The 17,741-nt window shown below is 39.6% G+C and overlaps 1 protein-coding gene across 19 annotated transcripts in view; it reads right to left on the bottom strand.

Moving 5' to 3' along the window:
• DST (dystonin) overlaps positions 1-17,741 on the bottom strand; it is a 310,440-nt gene that overhangs the window by 100,911 nt on the left and 191,788 nt on the right. For 13 of the 19 annotated variants that reach the window (XM_075414626.1, XM_075414627.1, XM_075414628.1 and 10 more), the window contains 10 exons: positions 15,294-15,382; positions 14,484-14,619; positions 7,788-13,400; positions 7,434-7,580; positions 7,063-7,278; positions 6,079-6,225; positions 4,857-5,090; positions 3,316-3,468; positions 1,036-1,269; positions 469-750 (listed from right to left, as the gene is read on the bottom strand). In XM_075414626.1, coding sequence (XP_075270741.1) covers positions 469-750; positions 1,036-1,269; positions 3,316-3,468; positions 4,857-5,090; positions 6,079-6,225; positions 7,063-7,278; positions 7,434-7,580; positions 7,788-13,400; positions 14,484-14,619; positions 15,294-15,382 — 7,251 coding nt within the window. The remainder of the gene's footprint in view (positions 1-468; positions 751-1,035; positions 1,270-3,315; positions 3,469-4,856; positions 5,091-6,078; positions 6,226-7,062; positions 7,279-7,433; positions 7,581-7,787; positions 13,401-14,483; positions 14,620-15,293; positions 15,383-17,741) is intronic. The other 6 variants (XM_075414632.1, XM_075414633.1, XM_075414634.1 and 3 more) reach the window with 1 other exon arrangement.

Here is a 17,741-nt window from a genome sequence, read left to right as displayed (position 1 = left end):
TAAAGTTATAGGGAATAAAGATTATAATTTCAGCAAACTATTATTTCCAGCTATTTGTAATCAGTGTTCACAGGGAACTGCAGGGGGTTCAATCATTTAGCTATTCAAAAGATTTCTGAAGAAGTCACATAAGGAGTATGAATTTATGTTGCTTTTTTTGCTTTTTATTTACTTGCTTGATTTTCTCACTATAAAAATTAAGAATAATAGACTCACCACGAGGATTCTTAACATTTACCTTTTAAAGTATGTCCTTTCTCTTACTTTGCAGAAAAAAATCATAGTAAAAGTGAACAAGTGACAAATTCGCATTACATTCTGACTACTGAAATTCCTACCACTGCGTATCACTAGCTTCCTAGTGCCTGTTCCAAAGTCTATGACAGAAAGGATGAGACTGAATTCTCCCATGTTGAATGAGCACTGACACGCTTAGCACCAAATGTTGAATAAACCCACCAACAGTACCTTGACTTTCTGATACTGCTGGTTCAGATTATCTTCTGTGCTTTTTACTAGTCCATCCATCTGAGTTTCAATGTCTTGCTGAATTTCCAGCAGATTACCATTGACATCATCCTCTTCTCCTTCCAAAGCCTTCACATCTCCCTCTTCAAAGTGTGTTCCATTCTGTTCTATCACCTGCTTAAATTTCCGGCCGTGCTCTGCTTCTTTATCCACATTTGATAACCAATCCAAGAGATTTTCTATTGTATTTTTACTTTCTTCCAGCTGCTCTATGGCTGCAACCTACATTGAAATTTTACAGTTTCAGTTCAGAGATCTGCTTTAGTCATTACAAAATATCACATGCAAACAGAGCATTTACAATATATTAACATTAAACAAAATTTTTGATTGACATATCTGTTGCTGTTTATTTTACAAAGAAAATAAACCAGCAAACAGCTTATTAGTCACCCAAATGAAATACGATTTTTATCTCTCCACAGCATATCAATAAGAAGTTGCAAGACTAATCCCCTAAGACATGCAAAAAGTTCGAATAAAGGTATGAAATGGTAGCCTAAAAACCTTTTCCGTTTCCTGCTTAATTGCTGTTGTCATAGCTTTATCCAGTTCTTTTTTGGACTCTTCTGCCTTCTGGCTAAGGAGCAAACACTTTGTCTTAGCTTCATTCAGTTTCTGTTCAAGAATAGTCTTATCTTCCCGTGACAATTTTTCTCCATTCTCTTTCAAGAAGGTTTCAGTATTTTTCACAACCTCTGCCAGTGCCTGGGCACTCATTCTCATGTCTTTTTGGATCTCCTTTCGAGAAAAAAAGAAAGCAAATAGAACTAAATTATTCACTAGATCTTTGCAATTAACTTCACTGGAACTATCTTTGTTCTAAGGGTAAGCCCCACACAGGTCCCTTCTAACTTGGGAGAGTACATGAGACATTACTAATTTGCAGATAGGATTACTAAAAAAAATAAAATCAATTCAACATCCAACAATGTTGCTGCAGCTCAATCTGTCTTTTTTTTTTTTTTAATTTCAAGTCTGTTGGCTTAACCTTCTATTCAGACTGAGGCCACTTTCTTCCTTTGTTTAGCAGCTCAAATATTGTATTTCCACGTACACAGAAGAAAATATATCTTAATTTTTTAGATATCAAGAGATAAAGTAAATCTGCTACACCATAGTTAGCAAGGTGAGTCTCCTGAGAAATTCCGTTTTATTACTATCCTAACAGAAAGCTACAGAAAATAAGACGACTGAATAAGATTCAGAAACTTGTAGTCATCTTTACCAGGTGGAAGTTTTCCCTTATTTCTTGGTTTTGTTCATGCCAGAAACGCCATAAGAATATTTTTCTTTAATTGTAATCAATCATAGTATTTCAATCTCCAAAGAAGGTTTAAATCCATTAAATTTCACAGGGACAGATGTTCAGTTTTTGTTTATCCAAAGCAGTTTGCCTACTCCTATGATAAGCATCAGATTAAAAAAATCTGCCTCCCAGTTGTCAGAGGGGAGCTTTAATTATAACAATAATTACGCTGTTGAATACCTTCACCCAGTTACTAAAATAATGGGTTTTTATCTTTATAGGCAGTGTAACACTCTTGAAGCTGCAAGACAAAACACTCGATTCTCATTCTAGACCACAGATCTTGCAGTACTTTTAGAACAGTTTGCAGTTAAAACTGCAGCTCATTTTAACACTTCAGCAAGTATGTTAGAAAGACTTTCCTGGGGACACTATACTAAGACAAGATTCTCCTTCTCTGACAAAGATCTCTGTGTTCCCTTTCAAACAGCTCACTAAGGATGAACGCTCTGACTTGATCTATATGAAAGACCTTTTCTAACCCCCCATTCCACTCCTGAGACACTTCTACAATGGTGTCTACAAGAAATTAGTCACCAAATAACAACTAGTCTGCTAGGCAGTCACAAACAGCTGATGGAAAAAAAATGAAGCGTATGCTGTATCAGTTCTTCACTCCCATGGGCATCCCATTTAGGTCATAAATTCTGAAGACAGGTAAGCGATATTAAGAGGTACTACAGGGGTGTCTGTATCTTTCCACTGACCATAAGGAGAACTTCAACAAACTAGATGTGTTACTTTGAAGGTAAGTAAAGCAAGGCAAAACTAATAAGGACATTTCTGCCTTTATAGATTACTAAACCTGATTTGGGGCGCTACAGTATGGTAAGCTACTACTAGGAGAAGAACCATGAATTCAATCAGTATCAGTCAGGACAGAGTAAATGCTTATCGATGACAGGACACGGCTGAAAAGCAAGGTCTCAATAGCAAGGCAAGCAAACTGGAAGGGCTCTGTTACACAAGGACACCAAGGGGATAGCAAGCAACACCAGAAAAAATCAGAAATCAAACCAAAACAAGACTGAGGCAATGGAAAGCCTCAAGCAAGAGAAAGCCTTGCAGCAAAATTCTTCAAAATACTGTGAACAGGAATAAGCGCTCCCCGATACCAGTTAAAAAGCTCGTTAAGTTATTCTAGTGTAATAAACAAGTGTGATATTATCATATCCAGCAGGAACAATCTTAAGCTAACAGATAACAAATATCAGGCCTGCTCCAAGAGGGCTTCTTGAAATGTGCAGTACATAGTCCCTATTCTAGTATCTCCTACTCTGAAAGCTTCTTTCCTCCCACTGGCACATACTGGAGTGTATTCATGGGCAACAGTTTAAATGCACGCCTTTACTTCTGGCAGCTCAAACAAATCTGTTTTACTCTCCTCTCACGTGACAGTCTTGTTATTCAACAAAGAGTCTAGTCAGTCTCCCATGCACCCAGTTTTCTTTAACTTATCCAATTAGAATTGTGCCTACCTCCTGTTTGGTCTGGTATTGTTCTAGCTCAGCCTTGCTGTCTCCAATAACAAGAGACTCTTGCTGTCCGATGAGTCGATTTTCAGTCTGCGTAAGCAAATCACAGATTTCCTGCAGTTTCTCTTTGCATTCCTGCTGCCGTTCAGCCACATCCTACATTAGAGTCAAATACAATCGAACAATAAAACAAAACTGTCCTCGCTTCAGGGACTAACAAACACTCTAATAGGAATTACCTGTGAACATCAATATTGCAAAGCAATAATTTTAGAAGTATGCTGTAAACATGATAGCAGTGGTACAAAGAGCAAGATGACCATACAGAAGTTATGGATAAACCTCAATATCTTGTAAGTAAAAGAGACCATGTTCGATGGAATTGCCCAATAGAAGTCTGACCATGCACATATGCGAAGGATGAAATCTCCAAACAACAGGAGGGAAAATCCAGTCTCTTAACCGCTTGAAACCTGTGATAAACTCTATTAATTCTGAAAAAAGGATATCAAAACAGAGGTTAGTTGTGATTGTGAGTTAGATCTTGGTGGTATGCATAATATGTTATCTGAATAGAAAATGTTCACTTTTTAAGCAGCAGTAAAGAACAAAACATGCAAGCTCATTATTGTTACTAATACCTAGGAAAGTTATCTGTGCCTTCCGTTTACTAAATTTTATGTTTCTTTCACAAAGTATGGTGGAAACGAATGTTCTTAAAACAGCAAAATAAAACAAAGTCTTCAGAATGCTAAAACGCCTTTCCTTATGCACAAACTGGGGGCTGAGATGGTGATTCTAAGTCTTAACAGTGCTTCTGTGAGAGCAGAGCAGATGAAGTTACCAGCCAGCCTCCTCTAACTCTCTAAAGGCTGCTTATGCTTGCCACCTGCAGCCATGCCAGCTGAAGAGGTAACTGTCCCAACTTGACTCTTAGCCTTCCCCGTGCCCAGAACTACAAATATCTTAGCTGATTTACTCATGTTTGTCCCTCTAACCTGCCTCAGCCAAAACATGCCATGCTATATCATCTATATGATGGTTTTAAACACATCTGGTTGACTATAAAGACCCAGAAAAAAAAAGTCACAGAAGCAGATGACCTGACAAATCAGAGGAAAAAAAGTCAGCAAGACAGAAGTAATGAGCGATAGTAAATTCAGTGATCAATGCAGCTGCAGCCAGAAGAGTTCACTGCTTTGTTTAATTACTGATATAGCTGCTAAACAAACAACACCTAGGAGAAACCTCAAGTAAACTACTCTCATTGCTAGCAGGAGCAGACCTGGTCACCTCAGGCTGTACAGATCCTAATGCCCAAAACTGTATCTGACCATAATCTAATATCCTGTTTCTGTGACTGTACCAAGGAAAGACAAAAATGACAGTTCCCTAAAGCTGATCAATACCATCTCTGTAGAATTATTAATGTATCTGCAGTAAAAACTGAGAAGACAGGAATACACTTAATACTGCATGCTGATATTAAAATTCCTCATCCATAGACAAAACCACTCCGCACACATTTACACACAAAGGCAAACCTTCTGATCACCCAGCTCTCGCGCTGCCTGTAACTGAGTCTCTAAACTTTCCACTTGAGATGTTATCGCTTCCTGTACTTCCTGAAAAGATTTTTGGGTGGTATTTAAGAGCCTCAGCAGCTGTTTGCTCTGATTAGGAGAAAGGTCTTGGGCGTTTTCAGAAATGAAGAACTGAACATCAAACGCAGTGGACTCCAGTTGCATTTTTTTACAGCTGAGCTCTGCAGCACTGTTCTGTAAATGAAGAGAAGGGAATGACTAACAATGAAGACAAATTCAGTACAAATAAAACACAAACATCGCCACCCTCTGTTCTTAGCTCCTGTTCCAAAACGCTTTTGGGAGACAGTAAGTGAAAACTCTCAGAATCATTCTGACACATTCAGATATGACATTTGAATTTGTGCATGGTTTGCCGCTCGGACAGTCCATGTCCACGTAATAACTAAGATGACCCTGAACATCTCTTTTCTTTGCCCTCTCAGACGGATGTCTGAAAATTGTCTGACCATCAACTCTGGAAGATTTATGGCAGGTTAGGTTTAACATTTCTAGGTTCTAGGTCTGAAGACCCAGAAATGTTAAAATAGTTACTTGAAAGCATTCCTATTCTTAACTCCACAGCAAGAAGCCCCACCTCCAGCAGTGTGGCAAATTCTGCCAATAGTTACACACTGTGCAGCCCCTATGACATTACCATGCATACTGGAACCCTATCAAAGCACAGTAAAATAATGTAATTTTTATCATTCATACATACAGTGGTGTATGAACCCTACTAAAAACTTGATCTGACGTGGAGTGTGTCTAATGAAGAGGCTTTCTATCTCTCCTCATCTTCTGTTCTCATATGTAATTGATATGGAAAGCAACTGAACTTCAGTAAAGATTCTGGATCTTATGCATAAATAGCAAATTTTAATAATTGAAATACTTGTATTATAAATTACCTTTTCAAAAAGGGTCAGATTTATTGCAACAAATGTAAGCAGAACCAATAGCTTTCTTGTTAAACCAAACTCTATCGTAATTTTTCTCAATATAAAAAACAAATCAACATGATTTTATTAGTGGATTATCAAGTAGCTGTCTTCTTAAGTAATTACTTCTAGCCGTCTAAGTGATAGAGGTTAATGAACAGGTATACAAAACCTAGCTAATAATTCATAATAAGTAGTAACATTTGTGAGAAGCACCAACACCTGCCATAAAGGATACTTACTCTAAGTAGCTGTAAACTTCTCTTCATCTCTTCTATATCGCTGGTATTCACTATGAAGTCATTCATGATTTTACTGTTTTCTGTGATCCAGTCTGAAAAACTTTGCAGCTTGCTTAAAAGTTTCTGGTGTAATACTGCAAGTTTAGACTAGAAAGGAAGTTGTATATTTATTTATGCCTCTGGAGTCTAGTCACATTTTCTACCACATTAAATACAATCATACATGTATTTTGATATTAACATAAAACAAAATAAAGCAAAACCATATCCTTTCTTTTTAGGTGAATTATCATGAAGAAAACCATTAACCATTAAAGCAACTCTAACAGCATTTCTTATTTGCTTGAGATTTGACCCCACTAGATGTGTCACTCCCAAGCTCTCTCCTACAAGGAAAGGCTGAGGGAGCTGGGCTTGTTCAGCCTGAAGAAGAGAAGGCTGAGAGGGGACCTTACAAATGCTTATAAATATCTGAAGGGTGGGTGTCAGGAGGATGGGGCCACACTCTTTTCAGTGGTGCCCAGCGACAGGACAAGGGGCAAAGGGCACAAACTGAAGCACAGGAAGTTCCATCTGAACATGAGGAAGAACTTCTTCCCTCTGAGGGTGATGGAGCACTGGAACCGGCTGCCCAAGGAGGTTGTGGAGTCTCCTTCTCTGGAGATATTCAAGACCCGCCTGGACAAGGTCCTGTGCAGCCTGCTGTAGGTTACCCTGCTTTGGCAGGAGGGTTGGACTAGATGACCCACAGAGGTCCCTTCCAACCCCTAAGATTCTGTGATTCTGTGAAGCTGGGTGCTTCGAACCATTGTAAGTAAATTTTGCATTAAAATCTTGGTGTCGGAGTAACTTAAGGGTTCACTCTCCTGCTTGCAGTAAATATGTCCCATTTTCAGTTTCCTGTGTAATATATTCCTTAAGTCTTCCATTAGTGTGTCAGCCATTTCTGGCCATCGTGAAAAACATACACCAATAAAAACATACCATTTCCGAGTCAACAGCATACACTATTTGTTTTACTCGCTTTGAAGACGTATCACAGACCACCAAAAATGCTTCCTGCAAATAGTCATAGCTTATCTTTAGCTCTTTAAGATTCTCTTCAGGAATATTCCTGTGACAAAACTTTAAAAATTCTTCTGTCAACTTCATGTCCTTTTTTAGGATAATTGCAAAGGTAGCCAGTCCTGATTCAAATGTCTACAAAGAGAATATATATAAAATGCATTAAGTTACTAAGCAAGAAAGATGCTTAAATCTGAATTACTTTAATTATATTTGAAATCTCGCTTTATCTGAGGGCTTTTCCTAGCACTCATCACTGGAGTAACAGGCATAAAGAACACTTTACTTACCTCTAGTTGCTCCAGTTCATCTTTTAGTATTTCCAGGTTGTTACTAATAGGCTGCTGGTTATTTAGGTGGCTTTTCATATCTTGAACCACTGCCAAATGTCCTCGCATTTTCTCTGTTAACTTTAAACACTGCTGTACTCCATCAAACTGAAATAACAATAAGAAAAACGTTTTCCAAATGAACCGACTTGAAAATAAGCAACAGAAGTCCTTGTTTTAATTATAATTGTTTTAAATTTATCATTTAATTTTTCAACCATTTTTCCAGTTTAATTATTCTCTCCTGCACTTGGAAGGATTCATGCGATTCCTTTAACACAGGATACATAGCACATACCAGCTGTTGTTACTTACCGTGCTGGTGGGGGTGTCCTCCAGGACTGCTTCTTTTGTTTTGAAAACAGGCTCAGCAAAGCCTTTGGACAAGCTGTCTGTCTTCCCATGTTCCTGGTCACTTTTCCAAGCAATGGCTGTGTCATCTGCCAATGTTTTCTCTTTAGCAATTTCTGATCCAAATTCCGACTGTTCTGTTGAGAAAAGAGTACAAAGCCCATCTACTCTGCCTTCACCCTCTCCTTCTGTTGTGATACCAGCAACCTGTGAGCTCGTAAGCAAACCACTTATCAGCTCTTCTAATTTGCTTGTACTTTCATCTCCAGGTGAGATTTGAAAAATCTCCAGAAGTTCAGAAGCAGTAAGTTTCGAAACAGGAGCTTTCGCTTCTGTTTCGCTCTTCCTTTTACCTAGATCCTCTGTCTTTTGCTTGCAGGATTCCTGCTTCAGAATATCACGAAGAAGATCAGGACTTCTGCAATCAGGCCAAAGCAATAAAAGAGCATCACTGTCCTTCGACTCCGCACACGGTGTGGTAACCTTTAAAGCAGTTCTAACAGCATTGCTTATTTGCTTGAAATTTGCCCCACTAGACGTGTCACTCCCAAGCTGGGTGCTTCGAACCATTGTAAGTAAATTTTGCATTAAAATCTTTGTGTCGGAGTAACTTAGAGGTTCACCCTCCTGCTTGCAGTAAACATGTCCCAGTTTCAGCTTCCTGTGTAATATATTCCTTAAGTCCTCCATTAGTGTGTCAGACAATTCTGGCCACTGTGAAATACCTTCCTTAACTTGAAAATCTTTGCAGGGTCCTGTTTCCTTTTGTGATGACTCCATGGACACTTCTTTTTTGAAACCATTTCCAAGGGAAGAAGTCTCACTGGCCATGAAATTTTCTCCCTTTGTGTTTTTCAGCGTCTCATGTTCCTTCTGGGCACCGTAATTGAAGTCAGCCCCTACGCTGCTCAGAACTGCAGAAGAAACATCAGTGGTATGGGTAGGACTCCCAGAACGCAGCACTTCACTCCCTTCCCCTGATTCTGTGGCATCCTGAATACCTCCTAAAGCATCTGCTCCTACTGGGGAAAATTCATTATCATTGCTGCTCTTGTTTTCTGAAAAGTCTTTAAGAACATTGCCAGTATTTTGACAGATAAGCCTCCTTGTTTCTTCAGTTATGCTAATTTCCTTTGGTTTCACTGTATCAGCTGGGGCAAAAGAGCAAGTGTTAAATTCACTTGAATGCATTTCTTCCCTGTTTAGCAGAAAATCCTTTTCATTCTGTATACCCTTTTCTCCTCTTTCTCTGTCCTCAAAGAAACAGGATTCAGTTTTAGCTAATTCTGAATGGTCATCATCTTTCATGTCTGTTGTATACAGTGTCAAAGAAGCAGAAATGTTGAAATCTCTCTTAAATTCATCTGATTCTGCACCACCTCCACTGTCAAGCAAAGCTTGATCAACATTTGCTTGTTCTTTACTTGAAAAAGGAGCTTCTCTATCAGCTTTAACTACTGATGCATCAAATATTTCCCCAAGGCTTTCCATCTGAATGGGACTTTTACTGAGCCCCATGGAATCACATTCCTCCATAACGTTTACTCTATTTTTATTTTCTGTAAGAATTTCAGAACCTCTTCCTATTTGACCATGCTTCCTACTGGTGACTGGATGTACTTGGTCACTAAGTGAACTATCACCATCATTCATATAAGGCATATCCACAAGCAATTTATTGTCCATTTGGGATGAACTCTCCTTCAGTTGTTCCATACCAGCCGTATCATTTAATACTTTTGCCTCTGCAAAAACTGCTTCCCTCTGCTTCTGCCCAAGATTCAAATGTAACACTGGCATGGTACTACTCTTTGTACTCATACTATGAATAGAGCATTCAGAGAGAAGCATATTTGTGTGAGTACTTTCATTATCATCAGTAGCTCTCTTTGTAATTGGGAAGGCTGTTAGGCTAATGTCAGATGCCTCAATATCATCAAGAAGCTGAGAACTTTGAACCTTAAGCTGTGTTTTATTATTTTGTTCACTCTTACAGTACATCCCTTTGGTGTCAAAGGTATTTTCAGACTGAATAGGCTCAGTGGTATCTTGTGGCATGTGTTTACTTTTGACACAAGTCCCATATTCTTCTTCTGTTTCCTGCTGCCTGTCTTCTTCGCTGGTACATGTAAGATTAACACATCCTTCCTCAGAAACTTCTGATGCAGATTCATATTTTCCTGAGGATAGTTCTTCATCTTCATGGTTAGACTGGCATTGCAAAGTATACTCTCTCTTCTGGCCGAAAGAATAGCAACAGTCATCAATATTCTGATTATTTTCATTGCTATTTTCCGTGTCTCCTAAAGAAATTAACTGCTGGTTACCTTTATCTATACATTGATGGTGTGAGTAAAAAATACCTGTTTCTTCATCACTGTCAGAATCAGTGTCAGAGTCATCATAACTATCATAATCCTCCTCATAATCCTCCTCCTGTGTTCCTTCAGATTCATCCTCATAGGAGTCACTTTCTGCTTTCATTTTATCTTCCTCATTTCTGTCTCGTACTTCCACTTTATAAATGTTCTGTAAAGAACTAAGGCCTCCCTTCTTTCCTCCTTCAGTCTCTAGAGTAACTGGTAATTTTTGCTCCTTCTCTCCGAAGCTCCCTGTTCTATGCGTCTCCTCCTCAGGGATTCTCTCCATAGTTTCGGCACTTGCAGAAGCTGTATTTACGTTCTCAGGTAGACCTGTCAGATTTACATGCACACTCTCTATATTACTTGCAAGTTCTTGAAAAAAGCTGGTTTCTTCTCTCAGGGTTATTAGACCACCTCTCCCCTTTAGAAAACCTAAAGGAACTGATGTTCCAGACTGTTCTGGCTCTGGTGCATCATCATCCTCTACCTGCAAGGTATCGAAACCATCATCACCTTGAGAAGTGTCATAGGAATCATCGTCATCAATTTGTGGAGTATCATAAACATCACTGTCATCATCATCAACCTGAGGCGTTTCATAGGCATCATCATCATCAAACTGGGAGCTGTCGTCTTCAGAGGCTACCTCACCACATGTATGCTGCAAGCAGTTATTTTCAAACTGTAGGATGCCATCACTCCCTTCTACTGACGAGTCAGAACTACTGTCACACACAAGTAACTTGCTGAATGTAAGATTGCTTTCTTCTACTGTTAGCCTTTGTGCTGTGCTGTTACTGTCCCCCATAGGTGGTCCACCACGTATAACAGTATCGCCATGCACTGAAGGCTTGCAGTGCACGTCTCCACTGTCTTCCAGACACAGCTTACTCCGCAAATCCGTACAACCCTCCGAGGGTGGCCTGCCACGTATATAAACACAGTCCTCTAGTGATGGCCTGTTAGGTACATCAGTGTAGTCCTGTAGAGGTTGCTCGCTATATCCATTACCTTCAAACTGTAGTGTGTCACCATACTGACTAACCATTTCTTCTGGAAGTCTATATTTAGTATCTGTACTCATGGAGGAACCAAGACTTCTCTGAAAATCGTATTTCTTGTCGCTACCCGGGACTATTCTGCTATTGTCAGCTTGCAGTATGTGTGGCCCATATTTTGTGCACCTTTCCAGCTCTCTCCAGGTTTCATTATCTGATAAATCTTTCACACTCAAGGAATTTTGTAAGGTTTTATTATTCTTGTTTTCATTACCCAGACTGGCTGCCACATAAATCTCTTCTTTCTCTGTTTCTGAAATAAGATTTGGATTTGAGTCATTTGGAAGATATCCTCCAGCGTTTCCTGATTTTGCCTTCTCGTTGTTATGCTTACACAGTTCTGTCCACTCAGAAACCTCCAGAAGACCTCTGAGTGTATTTCTGTTCATGGAATTTTGGGTGCTATTTACTACATTTCTAAGTTCTGTAGGGCTAGTTAACAATGTTTCCTGTGTATATTCTGATTGCTCAGTACCAACAGCATTGCAAACATCTGCTCTACACACACAGAGATCTTCTCCCTCTGAAGATATGTAACTCCCAAAATCTTCAAACTGACTTAATTTCCTGTTATTAGAAGTATTCTCAGCACCTGAGAGATCACCCTGAACACTGCCTGTGACATTAGGAAAGTGGACACTGCCAGCTGACTTTTGATTAATTCCTTTCGGGCTTATATATTTGTTATTAAACTCTATTTCTGACAGATCAGCATTGTATGCAGCACCATCACCTTCCAGCAACATATTGATGGCTTCTTGCAGTTGTCCATCATATAATAAAAGTCTTCCTCCAGTGTTTGCATCCATATAACTATTTATCATCAGATAACATATGAATAATTTCTTAGCTTGATCTAAATTATGACATACAGGGTCTTCTGTGGAAGAATCTTCATGTTCCTCCTCACGGTCATGAAATACAGATGGCAGGAACTCGTACGTCGATAACCATTTTGCAGCATTTTTACAAGTGGACTCTAATTCCTGTAAATTGGGCATTTTATCAGGTAAAGTCACATTGGTCAAAATAGATACAGCATTGATGTCTATTATCCCTGATTGTGCAGCCTTATCTAGACTGACTATTTCACAAGTTTCTGGAATGTAAAGTGCAGCTATTTTCTGTCTATCATTTAGTATTTTGAATGCCAGCTTGTTTGTTATCATCTCTTGGTGCAAAGAAGTTGATACGGGGAATATTTCACCAGTGTGAGGCCAAATAAGTCCAACAAAGCCTCTCTGTGCTTCTAACACCAGCAACGCACTGGTAGATGATATTAAGTTGCACTGCACAGCTTCATCAACAGTCAAGCGTTTTCCTGAATTTGGACAAAGGATTCCACCAGTCTGAACCTGATGTGTGAGGATCCCACAAGCAGTGTCCTGATCTATCATCCCTTGTCTCATGGCCTCTTCCACCGTCACTCGCTTCCCTGAGTCAGGGTCAACTATACCTCCAGACACTAACTGAGCACCCAGCAGCCTGAACATCGTTTCCCGATCGATGAGTCCTTCATGGGCTGCCCTCAAAACAGTTACCTTCCTTCCACATTTGAACGTGATTCTACCTTTTTCTTGTGGTCTCACAGGTAGGAGTCTTAACCCTGTTTTTTCATCCATTATGCTTCTACGAACCATCTGTTCAAGGGAAATCTTCTCAGCACAGCTAGGGTCTATGAGATCTTTACATGTGTCTTGTCTTTCCAGAAGCTTTGCATATAATGTTGGAGAAACCAGATTTCTCTGGAAAGCACTCTGCAAAGTCAGGTTTTCTCCAGTAGATGGCAAAATCAACTGCCCACTTGCAAGCTGATTCTCAAGAATTTTAATAGCCAAAGGTTCTGAAATTAGACCTTGTTCTAAAGCTGATACTACTGGAAGATTTGATAATGATGATTCTGAAATAAGCTTCTTTGCATTACTCAGTTCCTGCAACTGCAACAGAGTCTGCCCATCAATTAAGGCACAAGCTTTAGCTTCTTCCAAATCATAAGATACTCGTAATTCTGGAGAAATTATTCCAGAAAGGATGAGCTGATTCTCGAGCAATCTAATTCCAGTGTCATAGTCAATAAAACCTTTTAAAATAGACTGAAAGACTGAATGGACTTCTCCAGTCGTTTGGTCAGTAACACCAGCAATGACTTTATTCACCTAAAAAGGAATACAAAAGAAAAGCTATCACTATTTTCAGACTGCGCATTTTAAATTTTCTTTTGATTTTGAACGTGTGATAAGCGTAAAAACATGTACTTACCAGGCCTGGAGGAATGCTGTGAATGTTAGCAGCTCAAATGGGCAAGTGATCTATGTCAGTCATTCAACAGCACACGATGTGATAAAAGATTTTAAATCAACATGCATCTGTGAATTGAAAACCTATGCTTTGCACACATAAATAGGGTTAGTGAAAGACAATAGAAGACATGATTGCAGAGTAAGCAAATAGAACATATACCTGAAAGGCAAATTTTCATGCTCTAAATGTCTGTGAAAGGTTAGAATATTCAGAAACAGTATGTGATTCAAAACAACCATGCTATTCATGTTTACAGCATACAGCACTTCTTTATATACACCCAACAATATGGAATCAGGTACTCTAGCACCAAATGTTGCGTTTAGTTTGCATGGAAAGCATGAAGTCAGTTTGGCAACATTATCTGAACTAATTATACGGACACTGCCTCTGTGTGTATATGAGAACACTCATTTGCAACATAGTTTTTGATAATTCCATACTTCAGATTAAGATCCTTTAACAAATGTATTTGTAGTGCCTCAGAGCTAATGATGTTATGTGATCCCATTTTCATATCCACATAAATTTTAAGAAAAACTGAAAGTCAGTCTCTTCTAGGACATTTCTGAGTGATATAGGGAAGAGATTAACGTTATTTTATGGTGTCACTTTTGCAGCAGAAACAAAGATTCATCTAGCAGTCAAAGAATGGCTTTCAAGAGAAGAGTTAAGAGATGAATGATTTATCTTTCTTCATGCAAGGCACACATTATTAAGACTCTTTACAAAAAAATATGATGAGCAGAATGTTCATATGCACAGGTAAGGTCACACACAGTATTCCACAGCAAATGCACAAAACCTTCAGTCAATCAAATCTCAAATTTCTTTATACACTGTTAATCGCAGCTGCTTCTTTCACTGATCATGTGGGGTTCCCAAAACCATGCAGCAAACCTCAAGAGAGACTGAAATGCAAGTTTCTGTCTTGTTACCTTTTCTTCCATCTTTTCATCACTGAGATACTGTGCTTCCTGCAGCTGCTTCAAAGCTTCATTAGATAACAAACTGTAGCTCTCCTGGAGGGATCTGACTTGCCTTTCCATTTCATTTCTCTCTTCGTCTGTCATTCTATTATAAAAAGAAAAATTAAAATGGAAGAAGGAGATCGCCAAGTAATTTGTAACCTGCAGCAAGTGATCTGCTTACCTGTACTTCAAAAGGGGGGGGGGGGGGGGATTGGTAGAAGTAGTCTGAAGAAAATATAGCCTAATTATGACAATGTTCAAGAAAGCTACGATCTGCTTGTAGTCATTCAGGAAAAGAAACTACATTCATCTGTAATCTACTTTATCACTAAAGTATTTAACATTTGTGTGTGCCTTTATCTACTGATTACCAGTCAACACAGGTAACTTAGCTAGCAAGGAGTCATGATATATCTCAGCAATTTAGCAGCTTAAACAGTCTGATTTTGGACACAGATAAAAGAAAATAGTGCCACATAGTTCAAGTACTAGTTTACTACTAATTTGTTAATTATTTTGACTTCAAAGGAAAATTACTATCTAACATATTTTAAGCTGATCAGTTATACAAAGTTAGCCAAATTACTGAAATAAAAAAAACTGTATCAAGCTTCCCCCAAATGGGATGACAGAATTATAAAATTAAAGAAAAAGACTGACATATCTGTACGTGAAATGTAATTGGAACTGTAAGATGACAACATGATTTCTTTTCAAGCAAACAGTATGTACTGATTCAATTAATTTATATTACTTCAAAAATAAAAAATGACATACTTGTCACCGTGCTTAGCTAAAAATGACTGAGTAGTCTGCAGAGCTTCAGCTATTTGTTCTTTCTTAGTTGACATTTCATCCAGGGAGATCTGAAAAATAAACAACCTGTGTTCAAGACTTAACTACGCACATACATAAAAACAAAACCAAACAAACAACATAGTATTTCTATCTGGGACTAAGCTCAATAATATAAGAATTTGTGATTTTTTTTCTTTAAACACTCGCTGTTCCTAGAATGATATTATTTACTATGGAATTGTATCATTTATATATTGGTAAGTTGTCATGCTAAGCCTTTCGGTTGAATAAGTTACTTGTATTAGAAAACTACTGAGTGAGATAAAGAGAATTCATTTTTAAATGTTATTTGTTTCAAAATTAATCAATTACTTAAAACCACTTATTACACTTGACATAGTTTAAAGCAGCTTTATAAAAATATGTGTACAATGGTCATGTTCAAGAAGTTGCTCACCAAGATGAAAGGTAATAACTTCTTAAAAAAAACACACTAGATGGCAAAAAACCTTCATGAAATTCAATGCTGGAGACAATGCAGTATCAGTCACTTGAAAAAGAAAATAATTCTTTATTAATATTCTCCCCACTGTAATTTCTGTGTCACCCCCACTAAAGCACTTGCTTTGGCAGAGGAACTTGTGAGAATTTAATCTCTTAATTTTTCCGAGAAACTGCCTGCAGTCTCTTCAGGGAAAAACATTCATTTTGGATAAGTAAAGGCAAAGAATCCAAGGGGAGCCTAGGACTTCATTAGCAAGCCCGAGATATGATCAATGTTGGTGCTGCGAGAACTCTATGAAGGAGCTTGGGCCCTCCATGCACCTGGGTCTGGACACAACCAGTTCTGTCCCCGTATGCATTGCCTCAAAGGGCCTGAACATGTTCTTGAACACTTTGCCATCACCACCAGCAAGCCACAGTCCCACCACTTGTGCTGCCTGGACAAAAACCAAGAGAGCAAGCACTGTAAGCACCACACAAGAAGATGATGTGAGCAGGCTGAGGCAGCAGGTATGGTCATGAGCTCCACTTTGCTTGGGGAACTGGTATCACTGCAGCTGCTGTGTGAGCCCCATCACTACTGGCATCAGCTTCTCCACCCACTCCATGGCTACACCACACAGCAACCCCAAACCTCCCTGTGAAATGTATTTCAGCTGACTTTAGCTATCAAATCACTAGTCCACACGTTTCTACAAAACTTGTAAAGGCACCTGTGCTTGTCAGTGGAGATACACAACCAGGCACCTCTGGAGGGCGCTGCTAGCTTTCTGGGCTGTTTCACACAGGAAGGAAATGCCCTCGGCAAACGCCCATCTCCCATAGGCTTGCAGAAGCCAAGGTAGCTAACTCACGCATTACTCACTGAGGGTTCAGGCTGGATGGGGAAGATGCCACCCATAATTGCTGTAGTAAGCTGAGATGCTCTAAGGGGTTGAGCGCTAGCCCAATGCTGACAAAGGTTTGCGCTCTTGTCATTAACAAGGGCAGAAAAAACCAGTGTTGAATGTTTTTGCAAACCCTGATCCTAACTAGTAGTGACTTACCAATCAATATGCTCAAATCAATACTAGCTTACTTCCTCCTATAGATACAGGGACAAACTCTGTAACAGAACTAGCACTGGTCCTCTATAGAACAAGCAGCACGCTGGGACCAGTGGCCACCAGGACTGCCGACCTGCCCACCAGCAAGCTTGATTTATGCTCACCTTGCTCCAGTGGCTCTAACCAGCACAGATGACCCAAATAAACCCACAGGAACAGGCCGCCAGGAGGGCCAAAATCACATTTGCATGACCACACATCCAGCCCTGTACTGGGGGATACGGAAAAGACAGTGCTCTGTCCCTCTGCTGCTCGGTGTGCAGGTAGACTCCCACCTACTGACATCTTTTTAGGTGTCACTGAACTATTCTGTGGGACAAGCCTAACAGGGGAGCTGTTGGAAATGATAGGAAACTTCACAGATGGAAATTTATGGTCAGTTACAACTGTACAAGACAACCACCCATCTTCAATAGAAAGGCGGCAAGATGGGCCACCGCAGCAGCCTGTGGACTGGTGTGGTAACGAAGAGGGTTAGGCAAGACCTGCTGTGTTCCCTAAGACAGGAATTTTGACTGTTCTATAAGAAGAGGCCCCCTCAGAATAACTTTTTAAAAGCAAATGAAAAGAAACCTGGCCCTCAGGGCCCTCCTGCCCACCTTCTCCTTCCTGGTGCGAGGGTGGAAGTCACCAGGCGTGTCCACTGAACTACTGCAGGAGAAAGGGGCAGAGCTACAAAGCGCCGTCCTGCCAGGATGCACTGTCCCTCTGCGAAGGCTGAGCTATGGTGTTGCAGGGTCTAGTTTCTCTAAACAGACATTCTGCTCTGTCAGAATACATCACAGGCCAGGCCTGCAAAAAGCAGCTTGCACTTCTT

Source organism: Opisthocomus hoazin, chromosome 2, assembly GCF_030867145.1.
Source record: "Opisthocomus hoazin isolate bOpiHoa1 chromosome 2, bOpiHoa1.hap1, whole genome shotgun sequence".
Taxonomy (NCBI): Eukaryota; Metazoa; Chordata; class Aves; order Opisthocomiformes; family Opisthocomidae; genus Opisthocomus; species Opisthocomus hoazin.
This window is presented reverse-complemented; position numbering and strand designations above follow the sequence as displayed.